This window comes from Leptodactylus fuscus, chromosome 3 (assembly GCF_031893055.1).
Source record: "Leptodactylus fuscus isolate aLepFus1 chromosome 3, aLepFus1.hap2, whole genome shotgun sequence".
NCBI lineage: Eukaryota > Metazoa > Chordata > Amphibia > Anura > Leptodactylidae > Leptodactylus > Leptodactylus fuscus.
The window spans coordinates 18983943-19006621 of NC_134267.1; the positions used below are offsets into that span (position 1 = coordinate 18983943).

The 22679-nt window shown below is 44.3% G+C and overlaps 1 protein-coding gene across 2 annotated transcripts in view; it reads right to left on the bottom strand.

The window, feature by feature from the left end:
* The window catches only part of RAB3GAP2 (RAB3 GTPase activating non-catalytic protein subunit 2), a 44472-nt gene that overhangs the window by 17296 nt on the left and 4497 nt on the right, over nt 1–22679 (bottom strand). For both annotated transcript variants that reach the window (XM_075267094.1, XM_075267093.1), the window contains exons 2-13: nt 11727–11794; nt 8747–8870; nt 7077–7158; nt 6421–6468; nt 5481–5556; nt 4959–5060; nt 4734–4833; nt 1806–1904; nt 1584–1732; nt 1426–1505; nt 1252–1341; nt 174–313 (exon numbers count right to left, since the gene is read on the bottom strand). In XM_075267094.1, the coding sequence (XP_075123195.1) occupies nt 174–313; nt 1252–1341; nt 1426–1505; nt 1584–1732; nt 1806–1904; nt 4734–4833; nt 4959–5060; nt 5481–5556; nt 6421–6468; nt 7077–7158; nt 8747–8870; nt 11727–11794 (1158 nt within the window). The remainder of the gene's footprint in view (nt 1–173; nt 314–1251; nt 1342–1425; nt 1506–1583; nt 1733–1805; nt 1905–4733; nt 4834–4958; nt 5061–5480; nt 5557–6420; nt 6469–7076; nt 7159–8746; nt 8871–11726; nt 11795–22679) is intronic.

Sequence of the window (22679 nt, forward strand, 5' to 3'; positions counted from 1 at the left end):
CTACAATGACTGAACATCCTGTAAGGACATTAGATTGTAAGCTCTGCTGTCACAAGCACCAGTGTAAATAAAGTGGGGATATGTGGGAGCAACAGGGACATCTGCAGCTAGGTATATAGACTATAGACTATATACTTATCACAATGCATTGACCCGAGTCCCGGCAGTCATACCCTTCCACATGCGGATTGCGATTCCTCTTCCGACATCCAGCAGAATCACTCTCCCAAAGTCATCAGTCACTGCGGCGAGTGTGTTACATGGAGACAGACTGATGCTCTCTCCGTGACGGCGGGAATCTGGGAGGCCAAACCTGAAAGAGACGGTCAAGGAGATAAGATGGAAGTAGCTTTAAGAAGTCACTGATGGCTAAAAACACATTAATGTCCTTACAGCCATGGGAAGTAAGAATGTGAAGGAGTTTCATTACAGAACCCCCATTCATATCCCTTATTAGATATCGCCGGACCCACATAGGATCCATCTCTATGGAAGGAAAGTGTAGGCCGGACACTTCCCCAGCAGTCCGTACAGTGTCAGGGCACTGCTTCCCGCATCAGAATTGGACCAAAATGCACCTGCCGCGGCTTCCGACAGTCGCGGCTTCCTGCTCCGGAGTAGGCCCAAATGAATGGGCCTAATTCGGAGGGTACTGTCGCGAGGCGGACGCCGGGGCAGCTCGCTTCTTTTTACCGTGAGCCGAAACATACCGCTCACGGAAAAAAATAAGCTAGCGGTCTCCATAGACCTCTATTGTGAGGGGGCGGATTATGATGTGGATTACGTGACATAATCCGCCCCCTCTGTGCCCGTGTGAATGAGCCCTTACAGGTCTCTGGGGCTGTTTGTGTCAGGTGATCACTGCAGCCAATCACAGGCCTCAGTGATCACCTCCTCACTAATAGCGTCATAGCAGTCACATTGTGGTTTGTGAAGAGGTCACTACTGAGGCCTGTGATTGGCTGCAGCATCCCCTAAAAGAAACAGGATGTCAGGAGTCCTATATACATAAGACGCTGCTGTAAATGGAGGCCGACAGAGAGGTGAGTAATGATTTTTTTGGACCCCTTATCAGCATTATGAATGACACAAACGAGTCAGTACACCCCTTTAATTGTGCCAGGCCTTGAAGAACCTGATGTGGCGTGGGGGGTGAGTTGTGATTAGGACCACTCTATAATATGCCACTGCATTGCAGCCCTAGACACAGCGAGGGCGCTATTCTTCCTAACGATGAAGAAGTAAGCTTACCTGACAGCCAGAGGGGTTGCGGGCTCCACCTTAGGCTTCTGCTTTTGCTGCGGTTCTTCCTCGTGTCTGCTTTTCCAGCCCAGCCAACCACTACAATACAGAGAGATTATACAATATACTAGTCACAACGCATGTATAGCTATAGTAACCTAACCGTATATACAGCACAAGTACCTGGCAGCACTAAATAGAGCTGAGGTCAGCTTACTGGCAACCGCAAGGGCCACGTGGGATAGTAATGGCTGCGTACTGCCCTGAAAAGACAGGCAAGGAAACATATAAGGAAAACCATCCCAAGAGCGTCACATAAAGGGCAGCGCTACAACACTGACCTCCAGGGCAAAGAAGAAGCCGGTGAAGGGGTTAGAGCCCACAGTAATATACTGCGACATGGTGGGAGGGCTGCTCTTTATGGCGGCATTAAAGCCTCCCAAAATGGAGGCAGTCTTCATCTGATCAAACGGAGAGAGCGCCATGACACCTGGAAAGACAGAAATATTCAGAAGTGCGTACGGTATATACAGCACACGAGACATGACGGATGATCTACTCACCGACACTGACGTGATCAACGATAGTGTCAATATCCTGCAGACCCCACTTCTTGTAGGCCAGAGGAGGGGGCTGCACGTTCTCATTGCCAGAAGCAGCGGCTGGTGAGAAGGAGAAAGTGAGAAGCTTAAGACTAAAGGTTATAGGGTCACCCACCATTACTACATATAGCGTCCGTAGTATTACACAGGTTACACTGCCCCGACCTACACACATCCATTTACAAGGTACAACATCCCCCTGAGAGGTCATAGTGATAGGTCAGAAGGTTTCATTGGGGTGGTCTGTGTGCGAGGACCCCCACCCACCAAATACTACAATAAAGGGGCGGCAAATGGGCTCATAGAAAGTCCATAAAACTTCTATCAAACTTTACACCGACCCAGCTCTGATAAGAAAGAAGGGCAATACTCTGCAGAGAGCGCCGGACACTATATACTAATATATATCCCTCTAGTACCTATCTAATATATGACCAATATCAAATATCTATCCAACAGCTCTGTGTCTAACATCCATTACGTATTATTTATTTAATATCCATCCAATATCTATCTATCTCCTATCTATCTATCTATGTATCTATCTATGTATCTATCTATCTATCTATCTCCTATCTATCTATCTATCTCCTATCTATCTATCTATGTATGTATCTATCTATCTATCTATCTATCTATCTATCTCCTATCTATCTATCTATCTATCTATCTATCTATGTATCTATCTATCTATCTATCTATCTATCTATCTATCTATCAATCATCTCCTATCTATCTATCTATCTATCTATCTATCTATCTATCTATCTATCTATCTATCTCCTATCTATCTCCTATCTCTCTTTCTATCTCTCTATCTCATATCCAGTAGTAGAAGAAAATGCAGAAGCAGCACAGCATACAAACCGGGTGCAAAGCCAAACTGGAAGGTGGCTAATCTTCAACTTTATATAAGAAATGGAAAAAATGGCAGCACTCCAATATTTAGAAAAATATTTCTAAATATTGGAGTGCTGCCATTTTTTCCATTTCTTATCTCATATCCATCTATCTCCTATCTATCTATCTATCTATCTATCTATCTATCTATCTATCTATTCTCCTATCTATCTATCTATCTATCTATCTCCTATCTATCTATCTATCTATCTATCTATCTATCTATTCTCCTATCTATCTATCTATCTATCTATCTATCTCCTATCTATCTATCTATCTATCTATCTATCTATCTATCTATCTCTCTATCTATCTATCTATCTATCTATCTATCTATCTATCTATCTATCTATCTATCTATCTATTCTCCTATCTATCTATCTATCTATCTATCTATTCTCCTATCTATCTATCTATCTATCTATCTATCTATCTATCTATCTATCTATCTATCTATCTATCTATCTATTCTCCTATCTATCTATCTATCTATCTATCTATCTATCTATCTATCTATCTATCTATCTATCTATTCTCCTATCTATCTATCTATCTATCTATCTATCTATCTATCTATCTATCTATCTATCTCCTATCTATCTATCTATTCTCCTATCTATCTATCTGTCTGTCTGTCTGTCTATCTATCTATCTATGATTCTTTGCCAGCATCTTGCAATGATGGAACAATTTATTTGAGCCCATACATTTGGCTGGTGCCGTCGTCTTCTTTCCTGTTTATCTCTCCATCCACCCACCTAACAACTGTAATATATAACCAGACAATGTCGCCGGCTAAAACAGATCCTACAGAAGGTACCGCCAATGTCTGTGCAATACTGCAGAGTATTGCACCCATCTATTGAAGTCTAGTAGATCCTTCTAGGTAGTACTGCAGAGTATTGCACCCACATACACAAGTCTATGACACGCGACTGTTTTCTTGCAGACACGGCTCAGTCTCTCCTATACAGACAATTACTAATCTCCATAAAACCATCCTGAAGACTGGCGGTCACTACACCAGCACTGCAGGGGGGAAGACATAGCCACGAAGGAGAAAAACAACAAATAATGAGACGTTCTAAGTAACTTCCGCCCACACAGATACACGGACGCCATGGTAACGCTCCTACAAACGGATGGACAGTGCGATATGGCCCATCCTCTGATGCAGCAGAGCTGGATTTGTATTATGGCTGCACTATGACGTACTGAAAACTTGTGGAATTTTCTGTCCTACTTTGTTTTCCGCTTGATGTCAGTGAATGGGAATGTTCTGATTTACAGGTTTTGTTGCAATTGTACACAATCTATACGGTCTGGACTTTAGTTGGAGAAATTGTACCTGCACGGACACCATCGCCAGTTGTCCACCAGGGGGTGTAAACACCAATGCTGCATTCACTGACAACAAAGAGAGGTCTTGAACATTAACCCTATATAGCAGTCCTATGTAAAATCACTGATCAATGTTCCCCCCTAAGTCTTTTATAGATGGTGTTCGGGGCAGTTTTGGACCTAGACATGGAGGTGGGAGGTTGCCTCAAAGACTTTCCTTTATTGGGGATAGCTTTTGTGTGGCCCCATCCCAATGCCTCAAAGCTTAGTGGGAACAGCGCACCAGAACTAGGATGTGTTAGGCTCCATTCACACAGAGTAACGCCAGGCGTCATTTGTGTGTAATTTGTGTGTCTTTTACGGCCGTCATAAAACGTTTACATAGAGTTCTATAGGAAAAGACGGGTGTCATTTACGGCCGTCATTGTAATGACGGCTGTAAATGACGGACCGTAAATTACGGACGTCTTTTCCTATAGAACTCTATGTAAACGTTTTATGACAGCCGTAAAAGACACACAAATTACACACAAATGACGCCTGGTGTTACTCTGTGTGAATAGAGCCTTACTGAACCGCACCAAACAACAAACCCAGCACTACTACAACTGTATGACAAGGGTGGGCTGCAGGGTTGTCCAAATTTACCTCGTGCTACTTGATTTCGACAAGCCCTGAGTGATTGGAACAGGCTGAAGCCATCGATTGTCACAATGGCGGACGGGTACAAGATGCTCATCTCTTCATGCTGGAGGAGGAAAACAGAAACGTGAAGGAGAGGAAAAGCAAATGATATCGTCAATGAAGAGATTTTGTTGGTGGTAGACTCCCCTTATAAAGCATTGTGAAGATAGTCAGAGACACATACGTTACCTGCTCGGTGACCCCCGGGTGTCGTGGAATCTCGTAGGTCCTGCACTTAAGCTGAAGAATGGGGTCTTCATTTAGAAGTTGGGCAAGAAGCAACACCCCGCTCTGGAAGAAAGCAACGACATTCACTCCATCAAATACCTGCCGCCCATTGGCATCATACGTCTGAGCAGGAGATAACTAACTCTGCAAGGACATACCTTGCAGCGTTTAGCAACTGCAGGAGCGGAGAGCTGGCACTTATTTATAGCCGGACATCCCGGACAGAAGGCCTTCCCAATCTCTGTATTGTATTATATGTATGTATACAGCTACAGGACCCGCCATGATACAGCTTTCTACTTGGCTCAGTGATGAAGAGACCCACTTAGTGCCAGGAAATGCACGATCCGAATACTTCAAAACTCAAGGGAGGGGTTTTATCGCTAGTGAGAAAACTACAGTATACTGAACAATTCTAGACTCATTCATTACTCCTATTACTCTGGTTGGAACATTTTAGAAAAGACAAAGCTGAAAACTGACCTCCGTGTAAAAGCGCACGTATCCAGATGTGAAGCCGATGACGATACAGGTCCAGTCCGGCCGCCCGGTAGAGCTCCTGCATAATGAAGACGTGAGAGGGTAAGTCCATGGAGAAATGGATGTACATACCAACTCCATCTAAAGCCTCGTCGCACCTATGGCTTTATGTCCCTCGGCTTTGCAGGGTTTTGGACGTGTGCAATGAGCTGGTGATTTGACAAGTCCAAGCAGACACGCCGGCTACACCACATTTCTGCCTATAGGTGATCATATACATTAGGCCTAGGTTGGCCGAACAATTATCTAATGCGTATGATGTGGTTGGTAGAACCTCACAATGTGTCGTATCATGCCCAGTCCTGTTACCCCAGGCAAGGTTTCAGGCAGTGATTTTCTTCTTTTTCCACCTATTCCAAAAATATACCTGCTCAGCCAAGCCAGTTTGTATATAGAAGGCTGGGAGGAATAAGCGCTCATCTAACAGCTATTGAAAGTGTATGGACCTGCTCCATTAAACAGGTTTCTAGACTAAAAATATTGATGACCTTACCAGCACCCCCTACTGATCTCAGCAGCTGCTACACAGAGAATGAAGCAGGAAGCAGACAGCGACATTCTCCACATAGTGGCCAGAACAGCTACTGCAGATCAGATCCAATTCACTTTAATGGGAGCTAAGCTGCAGTGACTCCGTTTCACCACTACACAGAGAACAGCGCTGTCTGCTTCCTGCTCCATTTTCTATGTGTAAGCGGCTGAGATCAGTTACTGTGTCGGGAATCGGACCCTCACCAATTTTATATTCATGATCTATCAGTAGGATAGGTCATCAATACTTTTGGCCCAAAGAACCCCTTTAACACCGTATGTATGGGGAAGTCAGGAGGAATAGCTGAAAATGTATGGGCAGATTAAGGAAATGACTTATTAAAACAATTACCTTTTCTGGCTTGCCAACGGGATACACAGAGCGCTGCTGATAAACTCGCTGCAAAACAAAGCTCAGGATTAGACCGACGTGAAACATCCACAATAATCTACACACATCTGGATATGGAGGTCAATCCAGGAACGTCTCCTGGTCAATAGATTATCTATTAATGATGTTATAAGAAAACCCCTTTAAGGGGAGAGTTGTTACACGTTCAGAAAAAATGGAGTGCGACCTATGATAGGAAGAAACCAAGTATTTCCAGATACATCTTTATCACTAGGACACTACAGGTAAATTAGGAATATTGTTATAACTAGACGACCAATATATCAAGATTGGATACTTGCCCTGGACACGTAATAATAATGTGGGATACAGCAGACATTAAGGGGTTAAAGGGGTTGTGCTGTCCCGTCCTCTTGATCAATGGAGGAGCCAGTGATCGGACACTTATTCCCAGTCCTGTGGATAGGGGATAACTGTCCTTAATGGGACAACCCCTTTAATGAGCACTTTGACAACAGGACACCAGAAATACAGAACTAGCGACACCCGGATCAGTCACCGGCAGATCTCTGAGGACTCCAAGTACAAAGAAAGAAAGACCAACACAATAAAAAGTCCATTATGTTCGGTATGGAAACTGTTAGGGGGAAACGTACTTCTCTTCAGCATTCAGAGGGCCGCTCCAGACCACCTCGTACTGCATCTCCTCCCGGCCTTTCCCATCAGCTTTCCATTTAGCTGTGAAATCAGAGCAAAAAATGGTTAAAGGGATCCTATCATTGTATTCCCTATTTTTCTCCCTATCACGTAGGAATAGCCTTAAGAAAGGCTATTCTTCTCCTACCTTTAGATGTCTTCTCCGCGCTGCCGTTCAGTAGAAATCTGGGTTTTGTTCTGTATGCAAATGAGTTCTCTCGCAGCACTGGGGGCGTCCTCAAATGCTGCGAGAGAACTCTCCAGCGACGCCTCCATCTTCTTCTGGAACGGCCTCTCCCTGTGTCTTCTTCTGTCCTGGGTTTCAATCTTCTAGGACTCGGGCAGAGCCGACTGCGCATGCCTGGGCCACAAAAAAATGGCCGCTTACACAGTAAGCTGGTGTAAGTGGAAATATTCTTGTGGCCGCTTACACAGCAAGCTGGTCTAAGCGGCCATTTTCTTGTGGCTGTGGCCGCAGACATGCGCAGTCGGCTCTGCCCGGAGCCTAGAAGATTGAAAGCCAGGCTGGAAGAAAACAAAGGGAGAGGGCGTTCCAGAAGAAGATGGAGGTGGCGCTGGAGATTTCTCTCGCATTATTGGGGACGCCCCCAGTGCTGTTTGAGCGCTGAGGACCGCCCCCAGTGCTTCGACAGAACTCATTTGCATACAGAAGAAAAACGGGATTTCTAGGGAATGGCGGTGCAGAGAAGACATCTAAAGGTAGGAGAAGAATAGCCGGGGCAACACGGTGGCTCAGTAGTTAGCACTGCAGCCTTCCAGCGCTGGAGTTCGAGTCCTGCCAGGAAAACCATCTGCAAGGAGTTTGTATGTTCTCCCCATGTTTGTGTGGATTTCCTCCCATGTCACAAAAACATACTAATAGGGAAAAAAATAAATAAATGTACATTGGGAGCCCGATATGGAGCTCACAATTTACATTAAAAAAAAAAAAAAAAAGAATAGCCTTTCTTAAGTCTATTCCTATAAAAAAAAAAAAGGGTCTATAAATTATATAGAGACAATATGAGATTAAATAGACAGATAGATAGATAGATAGATAGATAGATAAGAGAGAGGGAGATAGATAGAAAGATAGATAGATAGATAAGAGAGAGGGAGATAGATAGATAGATAGATAGATAGATAGATGATAGATAGATAGATAGATAGATAGATAGATAGATAGATAGGAGATAGATAGATAGATAGATAGATAAGAGAGAGGGAGATAGATAGATAGATAGATAGATAGATAGATAGATAGATAGATAGGAGATAGATAGATAGATAGATAGATAGATAGATAGGAGATAGATAGATAGATAGATAGATAGATAGATAGATAAGAGAGAGGGAGATAGATAGATAGATAGATAGATAGATAGATAGATAGATAGATAGGAGATAGATAGATAGATAGATAGATAGATAGGAGATAGATAGATAGATAGATAGATAGATAGATAGATAGATAGATAGACTTTAGTTAGGATAACAGGAGATGTATATATAGAGGAGATAACACAGATAAGATAAGATACACAGATTCTATCTACACATCCAAGACTAAAAAACAGAAGAGACAACGGCCCCACGTTCCAGTCCTGAGAGGATGGTAAGATTTTCTCACGTGCTAAAAATACAGCTTTCTGATCGTGGGCGATCACCATCAGGTCATTGGTGGGCGATAAGGACAATACGCAGTCTTGCAGCCAGTAGACAGAAGGAGCTTTACTTGAGATTTCCTCTTCAGCCTGCACAATGTAATAAGACGTGATAAAAGGAGCTTATTTCAGAAAGCCCAGTTTCCATCTGAGCCGGCGCTGCTGTGCGGTGATTTCTATAGTAAGGAGTCATCCAGTATAGATAACCTACTGTCACACACTATAAGGGACTGGTTAGGTAAAGGATCCTCATCTCCTGGATCTGAGCAATACAATAGCTGAGAGGATGGACATATAAAGTCTCCCCATGTTATACTAGTCAGCCCATACTGTGGTTAGTGCATATCTTTGAAGGTTTTTTTTTTAATCAAACTTTCGGAAAATCTTGCATGTTTGATATCTCCTAGCACCATTTAGGAGTTTATCTGGAACATCCTGGTCCATGGTCATGAGTCTGCCGGATCAGATAAGTTATTCTAAACTCCCTGGACAAGGTGTATAAGGGGTATTCTGGGACCATGATATTAATGCGGCCGCTTCACTACTTACTGAGCACAGCGCCATACATTATACAGTATAGTGGCTGTGCTTGGTATTGCAGCTCAGCATCATTCAGCCGTAGCACAGTCATGTGACCAATGGATGTGACGTTATGTAATGACGTCATGAAAACTCCTATAAGTCCACCAGCGGTCGTGGGCGACCATCTGAAGTATATCGGACCCCTGAGGACTCCCCGGGAACCAGAAGTTGGGGTGAAGAATAATAGAGCTGTTAGATTTTTACATCTGGTTCTTTTGTTATCAGGGGAATAAAGACAATGGCAGGGGAGCTTTCCCTCTCCTTACTCAGCACACATGCACACTCAGCCAAACTGAGCCCGGCATTCTTGTTTAAGGGGGAAGGGGGGGGGGGGGTTTGGTTCAAAGCTATCTGATGCATATTGGGCTTATTGTGGAGAAGGTACACATGTGAAATAAACCCCACAAAGTCTTTGGCCCATCCTGCTAAGCCAAGGAAATAAGTACAGAGCTGTTTTAATGGCGCAGGGGCAGCCGCCACCTAAAATACTGCAGTCTGCCAAGTATCCACATGTAAGGCTTGTGAGGGGAGGACATTGGCACAATGCCAATAATCTATCAGCATGACAGTGCTTGCTAAGAGCCCTGAATGGCTTCTTAACAGACCTTGGTGTATGTGGTTAGTCACAGCAGTAAGTTTTAGTCCAGGAATGCAAGTCCTGAAAGTGCTCTGAGGGCAGTCCTAAATACTGAAGTGCTCTGAGGGCAGTCCTAAATACTGAAGTGCTCTGTGCACCGAGCTGCTCCACAGGCCCCCCCCCCCCCCCCCGGTATTCAGCCCGGAGACTTCTATAGCGTTCACCCAGAACAGAGGGGGTAGGAAGATGAGCTGCAATACCAAGCACAGCCACGTTAACATGAAGAGCACTGTGCATGGTATGCAGTGAAGAGGTCGGGTGTTGGACACCTCCCCCCCTTCCCCAGCACACCTATCCCGATCTGTTATTGATGATGTATCCTAAAGATGGGCCATCAATAGTGTTGTAAAAGTCGGACACCTTAAAAGTCATGAAACGCAAAAAAAAATTAAAAAACTCACCTAAAATGAATATAAAACTTATGACTTATCCTTAGAATAGGTCATCAATAATTTATAAAGGCAGGGTCGGACCCCTGGCACCCCGAACAAATCAGATGACTGAAGAGGCAATTGTGACTTCCCCTTCTCAGGCCGGTAACATCACATGTGTAGGTCACAGTCCTTAGCTGCAATACCAGGCACGGCCACTATACAAGGTACGGCACTGTGCTTGGTGAACAGTGATGAGGCTGCACCCCCACCAAAAAGCACATTGGTGTAAGTGCTTGACCAGCCTCCCCCCCCATGTGATATTGCTAACTCAACATCACAGATAAAGCCCCCTTTAATAGACCCGTCTAATCATTGGGGTGGAGCAGGCCTGCCAAAGTCCTGATGACCAATATGTTCTGATTAGAGATGAGCGAGTAGTGAAATATTCGAGATTCAATATTCGTTTCGAGTAGAGCCTCAATGTTCGACTACTTGATTGAATATCGAATCCCATTATAGTCTATGGGAAAAAATGCTCGTGTCAGGGGAAACCACTATTCGACTAAAGGAGAGTCACCAAGTCCACGAATAGCAGGAGGAGAGTGTTTAGGAGGAGCGCTGTGCAGTTAAAGCGCATGGAACGCATAGACTATAACGGGTCTGTGTGCTTGCAGCGCACTGCCCGCACGAATGATTCGTGCGGGCAGTGCGCAGCAAGCAAACGGACCCCATTATAGTCTATGAGGTCCGTGCGCTTTAACTGCACAGCGCTTGCAGTTGCGCTGATATTCTATTCGGGGGGGTCCTCCTGCGGACTCCTTCCGGACGGGAGGCAAGCCCTAATGTGAACCGGCCCTTACTCGTCTTGCAGAACCAGCATTGACTGGACAAATGCTATACAATGCAAATCAACGTTGGTTCTGCAGCAGACTCATCTTTGCTAGTCAGGAGAGCTGTCAGCTTGCGATATGCGGGAGCTTACTTTTTCTCATAGGAATGCATTGACCAGCGTTGATTGGCCGAATGCTATACAGTGTACAATGGAGACTGCTGTGGTCCGATCTTAGACTCCGCCTCCTCACATACGAGCCTCCGACAAAATCAGCGTTGATTGGCCGAATGCTTTACACTGTATAGCATTAGGCCAATCAACGCTGGTTCTGAATCGAATCTTTACTGCGAATAGCGATAGTATTAGAACGAGTACGAGTATTTTGAATACCGTAGTATTGTATCGAATGCCTACTCGATCAAATACTACTCGCTCATCTCTAGTTCTGATACGTTCTGTAAGAATTTTTTCGGTCCACCCCTTTATGCTGATAACTAGGTACAAGGACAGAATTCACCTACCGGCTCCTCTTTGCTCTCGCTCTCTTCCCAGGATCCCCAGTCTTCATTTTCCCAGCTGGATAAATTCTCTGTAAAAAATTTTAAAAAAATTTAAAAAAGGGGCAGGTAGGAATCTGTTGTATATCAATACAATTAGGGCGTGGCGACGAATCCTATAAATCTTAAGATGCCGACATTGGATGTGCGGGCTGGGGCGAGTATACTGGGCGCTCCACATAGACGCTACTTGTATGTGCAGGTACCTGTATATGGCTTGGTGCAGGCAACTGACTGGCAATAAAAATAGGAAGTCAAATCTTTGTTGCCTTTCGGCCTGTCACAGATTTGGAGAAGGGGTGGTGTTTGTTTAAGCCCCACCCCAAATAGGTGATTTCTGTTAACACAAGGTGGAGCTTAAAGGGGTTGTACAAGGTTGCAAAACATGGCCAATTTATTTTTTTCGGGACGTTACCAACTCATTTAATACTGTAGCATGGTCATGTGACCAATGGAGGTCACCTAAAGAGAAGAAGAAGGCCGCCATGTTTTCCAATCTCGTGCAAACCCCTCAAAGACGACCTCTCAAGGGGTCTGACAAGTCCAATGACATTCCTTATCTGATCGGCATTGTCACCCTGAGCAATTTGGGTTCAGATATTCCACAGGCAAAAGTCCACAAAGTGTTGATAGTTAAGGTCTACTAGCCAAGTGGGCGAGGTCTACTGGCCTGGGTGGGGCCTTTGTGTGCTCTAAATCCCCGCTTTCACCATCCAAATCACCCCGGTCCATTTTGGTTGCAAAGACCAACATATCCTTTCTTAAAGGGGACCTTTCACCACCTCTACTCTTTGCATCCAGAATAGCCACCTCTCCACCAATTCTAGCACAATTAGAATTATTTCTCTAGCCCCCACCGTTCCTGAGCAATCAATGCAGATATTTTAATACCAATTAGGCAGGTGGGCGGTCTCAGACGATCAGCCTAGGACCGCCCACCTGAAAGTAGAGGGTCTAATTAACATGTTGGTTGCTGAAACTAACAGCAGTGATTGCTCAGGTATGGTGGGGGCTAGAGGAAAAATTCCAACTGTGCCAGAATCCGTAAAGGGGTCGGCTACTGAAGGATGCAAAGAGTTAGAGCTTTAAGAAAGGCTATGTCTGACTTTGCAACCAGAAGTCCCCACAGATTGCTAAAAAAGGGCCCCTGTGTCTCCAAGGTAACAGACTACAAACCAATCTGTCCTCTACTTCTCACTACCCACATTTGGAAGGTAATGAAAAAAATAGGGACAGATGGAAGAGAGTTTAGCTGTGGGATCAGACTACACAAGGTTTCACAGATATAAAGTATGTGCCCCCAGCAGTCTCCATCAGGTGGCGGGAGCATGAAGCCTATGTCATCCATCTGTGTCCCTTCACATCTCTGACGCCCATCTACCAAGGACCATGTGTATATACTATATTATGACGTCTTTCACCCCTCACTATAGAGAGACAGGTAGAGCTTTATGTGTTTACTGCGTGTGGGTGTCTATGGTACAAATCCTGTATTTACCGATACGGCTGACTATATATATATATATATATATATCCTATTAATATTATAAATGTGAAAGTTTGTGAGTTTGTGGGTTTGTGTTCGGATGTTTGTTCCTCAATCACGGAAAAACCGCTCCACCGATTTGGCTGAAATTTTCCACAAACATAGTTAATACACCCGATTATTGCGCAATAGGCTACTTTTCGTCACAATAGCGCACATACGTTTGTGCCAGGACCCCCACAAAACCCAAACTCACACCACCATCTCTGCAATCTCACACACTTTGGACCATAGCAAGCCCCAAAATTCATATTACCCTCTACAGCCTCGCCCCTAACCCCACACAATCTCATATACATATACTTTACCACTTTGCCCCTCACCTTAACAATACTCCAGGAGGTTCTCTTTAACGCTCCGGAGCAGCCATGTTTGCCGACCCCCACCGCTCTGACAATCCGCGACACCGCCCACCCATGTCAATACCCCTAGGCGGTCTAATAAATGCAAAAAAAAAGTTTAAAAAAAGTAAAAAAAAATATAAAAAAATAAATAAAAAGGATTAAAAATTCAAATCCCCCCCCTTTCCCTAGAACACATATAAAAGTAGTTAAAAACTGTGAAACATATACATGTTAGGTATCCCCACGTCCGAAATCGCCCGCTCTACAAAGCTATAGAAATATTTTTCCTGTTCGGTAAACGCGGTAGCGGGAAAAATGGTCAAAAGTGCCAAACCGCCATTTTTTCACTGTTTTGATTCTGATAAAAATTTGAATAAAAAGTGATCAAAGCAATAACATTTCCCGAAAATGGTAGAACTACAAAGTACACCCGGTCCCGCAAAAAAAGACGCCCTATACATCCCCGTACACGCACGTATAAAAAAGTTACGGCTGTCAGAATATGGCGACTTTTCAAAAAATAATTTTTTAACACAGTTTTGGATTTTTTTTAAGGGGTCAAAATGTAAATAAAACCATATAAATTTGGTATCCCCAGAAACGTAACGAAGCACAGAATACAGGGGACATGTCATTTTGGTTGCACAGTGAACGCCATAAAACCAAAGCCCGTAAGAAAGTCGCAGAAATGCATTTTTTCTTCAAATCCACCCCATTCTGAATTTTTTCCCTGCTTCCCAGTACATTATATAGAATAATTAATGGTGGCATCATGAAGAAAAATTTGTCCCGCAAAAATTAAGACCTCATATGGCTCTGGGAGCGGAGAAATAAAAAAGGTATGGGGTTTAGAAGGAGGGGAGTCAAAAACGAAAATCAAAAAATGCCATCGGCGACAAAGGGTTAACTTCAAATACTTCTGTCCCAAAGTCACTATGTAAAGTTTCTCACAACACCGTATATATAGCAGCTCAAATACAAATTAGCTTCACCACAAAAGTCTCACGTACTCTCTGAATTACAGCAAAAACAAGATACAAAGTTACATTTCATATCCCATACCTTATACACAGTACGAAAACCTTACCCACCCCTGTATATACCCACTGCTACAATCACCGCAGACGAAGTCGCGGGTACCAGCTAGTATACTATATAGAGTACCAGATAATGTAATAGGTCCCAGGCCCATATTACTGACCGATGAAGGCCTCACTACAGATGCTGCCGGCCTATGCGCCGAATCACTAGTCATGGGAATACTCCGCAGAGTATGGGAAATTAACCCCTTCAAACCTTTAGTGCACCCCTAGGATTTGCCTTTGTGAATAAAATGAAAGAATAAGTTATCGACATTGACATCCTTTTTATTAAGACAATGAAGAAAATTTATTAGGACTGAGGTCTCTTACACGTTTTAATAAAAGCCCCAGCTGAAGCTCTGACCTCTGACCTGGCCAGAGGGGAGACTTCTATGCAGGCCTATGTGTCTCCATGGAGACAGACTACAAATAACCTGTGTAGTCTGATCTGCTCAACTGGTGGATGACAAAAATGAGGGAGAAAGAATGGGAGGAGAGATGATGTGAGAAGAGAGAGAAGGAGAAAGCACAGAAGAGAGCAAGGGAAAGCGAGAAAGAAACAGAAAGAAAGCAAAAGAGAGAAAAAGCAAAAAAGAGAAAGAGAAAGCAAAAGAGATTAAAGCAAAACAGAGAAAAGCAAAAGAGAGAGAAAGCAAAAGAGAGAAAGCAAGAGAGAAAGCAAAAGAGAGAAAGCAAAAGAGAAAGAAAGCAAAAGAGAAAGCAAAAGAGAGAAAGCGAAAGAAAGCAAAAGAGAAAGAAAGCAAAAGAGAAAAGACAAAGCAAGAGAGAAAGCAGAAGAGAGAAAAGAGAAAGCAAAAGTGAGAGAAAGCAAAAGCAAAAGAGAGAAAAGAGAAAGCAAAAGAGAAAAAGCGAAAGAAAGCAAAAGAGAGAAAGCAAAAGAGAGAAAGCGAAAGAAAGCAAGAGAGAGAAAGCAAAAGAGAAAGCAAAAGAGAGAGAAAGCAAAAGAGAGTGAAAGCAAAAGAGAGAAAAGAGAAAGCAAGAGAGAAAGTGAAAGAAAGCAAAAGAGAGAAAGCAAAAGAGAGAAAGCAAAAGAGAGAAAGCAAAAGAAAGCGAGAGAAAGCAAAAGAGAAAAGACAAAGCAAGAGAGAAAAGAGAAAGCAAAAGAGAGAGAAAGCAAAAGAGAAAAGAAAGCAAAAGAGAGAAAACAAAAGAGAAAGCAGAAGAGAGAAAGCAAAAGAAAGAAAAGAGAAAGCAAAAGTGAGAGAAAGCAAAACAGAGAAAGCAAAACAGAGAAAGAAAAAGCAAAAGAGAGAAAAGAGAAAGCAAGAGAGAGAGAAAGCAAAAGAGAGAAAGCAAATGAGAAAAGAAAGCAAAAGAGAGAAAACAAAAGAGAAATCAAAAGAGAGAAAGCAAAAGAGAGAAAAGAGAAAGCAAAAGTGAGAGAAAGCAAAAGAGAGAAAGCAAAAGTGAGAAAAGAGAAAGCAAAAGTGAGAGAAGGCAAAAGTGAGAGAAGGCAAAAGTGAGAGAAGGCAAAAGTGAGAGAAGGCAAAAGTGAGAGAAGGCAAAAGTGAGAGAAATCAAAAGAGAGAGAAAGCAAAAGAGAAAAGACAAAGCAAAAGAGAGAAAAGAGAAAGCAAAAGTGAGAGAACAAAAGAGAAAAAGCAAAAGAGAAAAGAGAAAGCAAGAGAAGGAAAAAGCAAAAAAGAGAGAGAGAAAGCAAGAGAGAGAGAGAAAAAAAAAAAAAGGGAGAGCATGAGAAACAGATCGATAGGGGGAAACAGAGGTTCCTTCCAGAGATTCCCAAATAAATCAGACTGCTGCTGCAGGCTTAGTCCAGTATTCTATAGGTGCCTATACACATACACCTAAAGAGGAAATTAGAGGACACCAAAGCAGTTAATTTTGTCAGGATTGTCTAAATTTGTAACATGCAGGGGTGAGCCCAGGGAGGATTTGGACATGCTGGACTTCATCCCCCCAATCCTTTGTTTCTACAACACCTCCAGAAGTACCAGAAGTGTATACAGCAGCCGGTCAGTCACCACATGGGGAGCAACTGCTTCTGTACCAGGCTGAGTATAACACGGGTGTCGGAATAGGCCCCAAACTGCTGATCCACATAGGTATGCCTGTCTCTCCCACCACCACCCATCAAATATTTATGGCCTATCCTAAGGATAGGTCATAAAAGAAAATGTCTGGACAATCCCTTTAAGATGACAGGTCTGCTTTAAGTCTTAGAACTCCTGAAGAAACTGCAAATAAGCTGCAATTCCAGCACATGTGAACATGACCTTACAGAAACCCTATAATGCTTGACATGTGAATTGTACAATCTCATCAGAGCCAGCGGGGTACACAGTAAGAGATTATAATCCCATGATACAGCGGGTTCCCCTCAGGTTACACATCAGCCATACCTGGGCTAGACCACAAATACAGTAAGCTGGTGTAAGCGGCCATTTACTTGTGGCCTGGGCATGCGCAGTCGGCTCTGCCCGAGGCCTAGAAGTTTGAACCCAGCTCCGGAAGTAATTGTGCAGAGAGGCTGTTCCTGAAGAAGATGGAGGCGGTGCAGGAGATTTCTCTCACAGCATTGGGGACGCCCCCAGTGCTGTTTGAGCGCTGAGGACCGACCCCAGTACTGCAAGAGAACTCATTTGCATAGACAAAAACCGGGATTTCTACCAAACGGCGGCCCGGAGAAGACATCTAAAGGTAGGAGAAGAATAGGCTTTCTTAAGGATATTCCTACGTGTGATTGAGAAAAAAAAAATGTGATTTTAATTATATAATCCCTTTAAAGAGGTTTTTCAGCCCTAAATGTATTTCTGATTCTGCTAACCTATCCACGGGATAAGTCATCAATATCTGATGGGTGTGGGGGGGTCTGATACCCAGACCCTGCACAGATCCACTGAGCTGGCTATCACTGGGCCCTGGAATACCAGCAGTGGAGGCCGTCTCCTGCTATTTAAGTAATCAGTTCAGAGCTGCAGCCCCGTCCCCTCCATAAAGGCGGTGCCAGGACATTGCAGCTCCGTTCCTATTACTTGAATAGAGTCACACAGCTTCCATTCCTGGTCCTCTGTGTAGCGGATCTGTGCAGGATCCAAGGGTCAGACCCCTCGCCGATCAGATACTGAGGGACAATCCTGTTATTGGGTTATCTGTAAGACAAAACATTTGGGTCTTGAATACTCCTTGACAATTAGGCAGTCCACATCTCAGGATTACTAAATTTGTGACTCCTCCACTGAGTATTTAATAGAACATAAAATTACTAATATACTGAAGACATATACGGCCGCTCACGTGGCCTAGTAAGCTTCAGTGCGGTGCGACTGACGTCTCCATTAAGAATGAGTCACTGCTATTCCAGCGGCCGCCTCGTCTGATACCACAGGCATCACAGGAGAAGGAAATCTGCAAACCCATCTGCTGAACGGAAGGAGGACGCGGCGCAACAACACGCACAGAACACGGGTCCTACATGAGATCATACATCCCCCTGGTAGGAGAGAAGGCGTACACTCCTGGGTACACAGCACTGATACATACTGCAACGCGGAGATAATAATGTGCACAACGTTGGCCATTGCTAAAGCTGCTCATCACTTCTAAAAAATTAAAAAAATTGGTCGGAGCAGGGAAGGGATCCCAGTTGGGGGTGTAGTAAAAAAAAAATTGGCGCTCCTGTACAAATCTCAGCTGCCTGACGTCACCACTAGGGGTTGGAGGTGTAACTTATTCTAAGTCAACAGGAGGTGTCTACAGATCTGCCCTCTAGTGGTGACAAAATGTAATGGGGAGAGCTGAATGCCAAGCACAGCGCCACACCTATCGTAAAGACTGTGCCTGGTATTGCAGCTCAGTGCCATTCGCTTGAATGGGGCTGAGCTGCTTCTGTACCATGTGACTGATGAACGTGACATCATCAGAGCACAGATCAGAGGGGTCTCGGGTGTCGGAGCCTCACTGATCATATACTGATGACCTACCATAATGAAACGTCTTCAATATAAAAGTCCTGGAAAAACCCTTTAAGACCTGGTGCACTTGCCATGAATGGGGCCTCCCTTGCGGCACCCAAAGCCTAATTTTCATAACTGTCAGCAGTGAGTGGCCACAAATCTATCGGTAGACTGCAGCTGCCAAGGCATGATGGGAGTTGTAGTTCCGCAGGCTGCCACACATGTACTTCAGAGGGATCCGAGTGGCTGACCGCGCTGTCACTGCTCACATCCCTCCCGTCTAACCTTTACCAGCATGACGCCATCTGTCCCCCTGTGAAGGAAATGTCGGCAGTCCCATTGTCATTTTTGCTTTCATACCTGGCATCACTGACTGTCAGCGCCTGATCAGCCCATCAAGGTGTTATAAAGCAATCGCTCGACACCATATTGACTATCACAGGGCTGAGCGCGCACGGTCTAAATATAGGACGGGCTATGAGTCACCGACAGGTTTACAATGGGATGTGAATCTAAACTTAGGATTAGTAATGCTGCGGCACTGCACCACAGCGGATAGACCAGGGAGCGCCTCTACTGATAGGGCCGCAGTGCTGAGTCATTGCTGCAGCGCCTTCATTCTCAGAAGTGGTGGGGGGCCACAGCTCAGACCCCCGTAATATGGTGCCATACACCACTGCTATGGCTCTTTGGATAGCTCTGCTGCCCTGCAGTATAGGGGCCCGGGGTGTAACCGAGGCCTGGGCCAACACCTGCATGAAGGTTGTATGTTCTCCCCGTGTTTTCATGGTTACCCATCAGTATCTGACACTGCCATTGGCTCAGGAATATCTCCCGTACACTATCCAGGCAGGACTGCAGATAGGTCAATACCCAAAACCTAAATTCAGAGGCAAATAAATAGGGGGTGTGACATGTAAAAAAAAAAAAAGAGGAGCGTCCTAAAATGAACATTCATTAATAGTAAGCGTGATTTCTGATTTTGGGGTCATAATCGCCCAGCCCTATTGTGAGCTCTGATGTCAATGATGACAATCTTTGTACAGTGCTGCAGAATATGTTGGTGCCATATAAATCAGTGTGACTATTACACTATTATTAGCAGGGCACTATTACTTCTCACCATCATACAAGCTCCCGGAATCACAGGTCAGGGGACTGTAGTGACATAATAGTCACATCCAGGGGCCAGAGCCTCAGCCCATATAGAAACCACTCTATATATACGGTAGATATATATATATATATATATATATATATATATATATATATATATATATACACTCACCGGCCACTTTATTAGGTACACCATGCTAGTAACGGGTTGGACCCCCTTTTGCCTTCAGAACTGCCTCAATTCTTCGTGGCATAGATACAACAAGGTGCTGGAAGCATTCCTCAGAGATTTTGGTCCATATTGACATGATGGCATCACACAGTTGCCGCAGATTTGTCGGCTGCACATCCATGATGCGAATCTCCCGTTCCACCACATCCCAAAGATGCTCCTCTATTGGATTGAGATCTGGTGACTGTGGAGGCCATTGGAGTACAGTGAACTCATTGTCATGTTCAAGAAACCAGTCTGAGATGATTCCAGCTTTATGACATGGCATTGCATTATCCTGCTGAAAGTAGCCATCAGATGTTGGGTACATTGTGGTCATAAAGGGATGGACATGGTCAGCAACAATACTCAGGTAGGCTTTGGCGTTGCAACGATGCTCAATTGGTACCAAGGGGCCCAAAGAGTGCCAAGAAAATATTCCCCACACCATGACACCACCACCACCAGCCTGAACCATTGATACAAGGCAGGATGGATCCATGCTTTCATGTTGTTGACGCCAAATTCTGACCCTACCATCCGAATGTCGCAGCAGAAATCGAGACTCATCAGACCAGGCAACGTTTTTCCAATCTTCAATTGTCCAATTTCGATGAGCTTGTGCAAATTGTAGCCTCAGTTTCCTGTTCTTAGCTGAAAGGAGTGGCACCCGGTGTGGTCTTCTGCTGCTGTAGCCCATCTGCAGCCTCAAAGTTGGACGTACTGTGCGGCGTTCAGAGATGCTCTTCTGGCTACCTTGGTTGTAACGGGTGGCTATTTGAGTCACTGTTGCCTTTCTATCAGCTCAAACCAGTCTGGCCATTCTCCTCTGACCTCTGGCATCAACAACGCATTTCCGCCCACAGAACTGCCGCTCACTGGATGTTTTTTCTTTTTCGGACCATTCTCTGTAAACCCTAGAGATGGTTGTGCGTGAAAATCCCAGTAGATCAGCAGTTTCTGAAATACTCAGACCAGCCCTTCTGGCACCAACAACCATGCCACGTTCAAAGGCACTCAAATCACCTTTCTTCCCCATACTGATGCTCGGTTTGAACTGCAGGAGATTGTCTTGACCATGTCTACATGCCTAAATGCACTGAGTTGCCGCCATGTGATTGGCTGATTAGAAATTAAGTGTTAACAAGCAGTTGGACAGGTGTACCTAATAAAGTGGCCGGTGAGTGTATATAGTAACCAGTTCCCCCACATCTATAGAGAGCAACCAGTGACCCCCACATAGAATAACCAAACCCCCCCCAAATATACAGAATAACCAGTACCCCCAACATCTATAGAGAGCAACCAATGCCCCCTGCATTATATAGAGAGCAACCAGTACCCCGCAAATAGAATAACCAGTACCCCCATATATAGAGTCACCAATGCCCCCACACACATAGAGTAACCAGTGCCCCCCCAGATATAGAGAGTAATTGAAACCCCCAAACTATATAGAGCAACCAGTAATCTCCACATATATATAGTAACCAGTATCCCCCAAATATATAGAGTAAACAGTGCACCTCCCACACATATAGAGAGTAACTGGTACCCCCATATAGAGAGTAACTGGTACCCCCATATAGAGAGTAACTGGTACCCCCATATAGAGAGTAACTGGTACCCCCATATAGAGAGTAACTGGTACCCCCATATAGAGAGTAACTGGTACCCCCATATAGAGAGTAACTGGTACCCCCATATAGAGAGTAACTAGTACCCCCCACACACATATAGAGAGCAACCAGTGCCCCCCACATATATATAGTAACCAGTCCCCCACATAGGTTTACAGCAGCTATGACTGGTCACAGGACACTTCTCACATGTGATTCTCTTTGATTCTCTGGCTCCCCATTCACTGACAACAAGCAGAGATCTTCAGGCCTGATCTTACACTGCATGAGGAGGTTACACAATATATACCGTATATTTTCTGATACCAGAACGGCCGCCATGCCTCCCAGCAGATACAACCACCCACCAGCACCCGGATATCTCTCTGCAGGACTGAAGTGCCAGCGACGCCCGCACCATCTGAGATCTCCGCTCTGCCAATACAGGCACATGGTGGATTCAATCCTAGTGAGGTAACATAGCAACTCCCTGATAAAGTGTCACTGCAGGACGCTCCAGCAGTGGGCGCTCTAATCAGACTGCCCCAGCAACCTGTATTGGGATATTCTCCACAGCCTGTATATGTACAATGTGATTTTTGCAATTCCCAATATCCTCTTGTGACTCTCAACAACAAATACCACTACTACAAATACTACTACTACTACAAATACCACCACTACTACTACTACAGTACTACTACTACTACTACTACTACAAATACCACCACCACCACTACTACTACTACAGTACTACTACTACTACAAATACCACCACTACTACTACTACAGTACTACTACTACTACTACAAATACCACCACTACTACTACTACAGTACTACTACTACTACTACAAATACCACCACCACTACTACTACAGTACTACTACTACTACTACAAATACCACCACTACTACTACTACAGTACTACTACTACTACTACTACTACAAATACCACCACCACCACTACTACTACTACAGTACTACTACTACTACAAATACCACCACTACTACTACTACAGTACTACTACTACTACTACAAATACCACCACTACTACTACTACA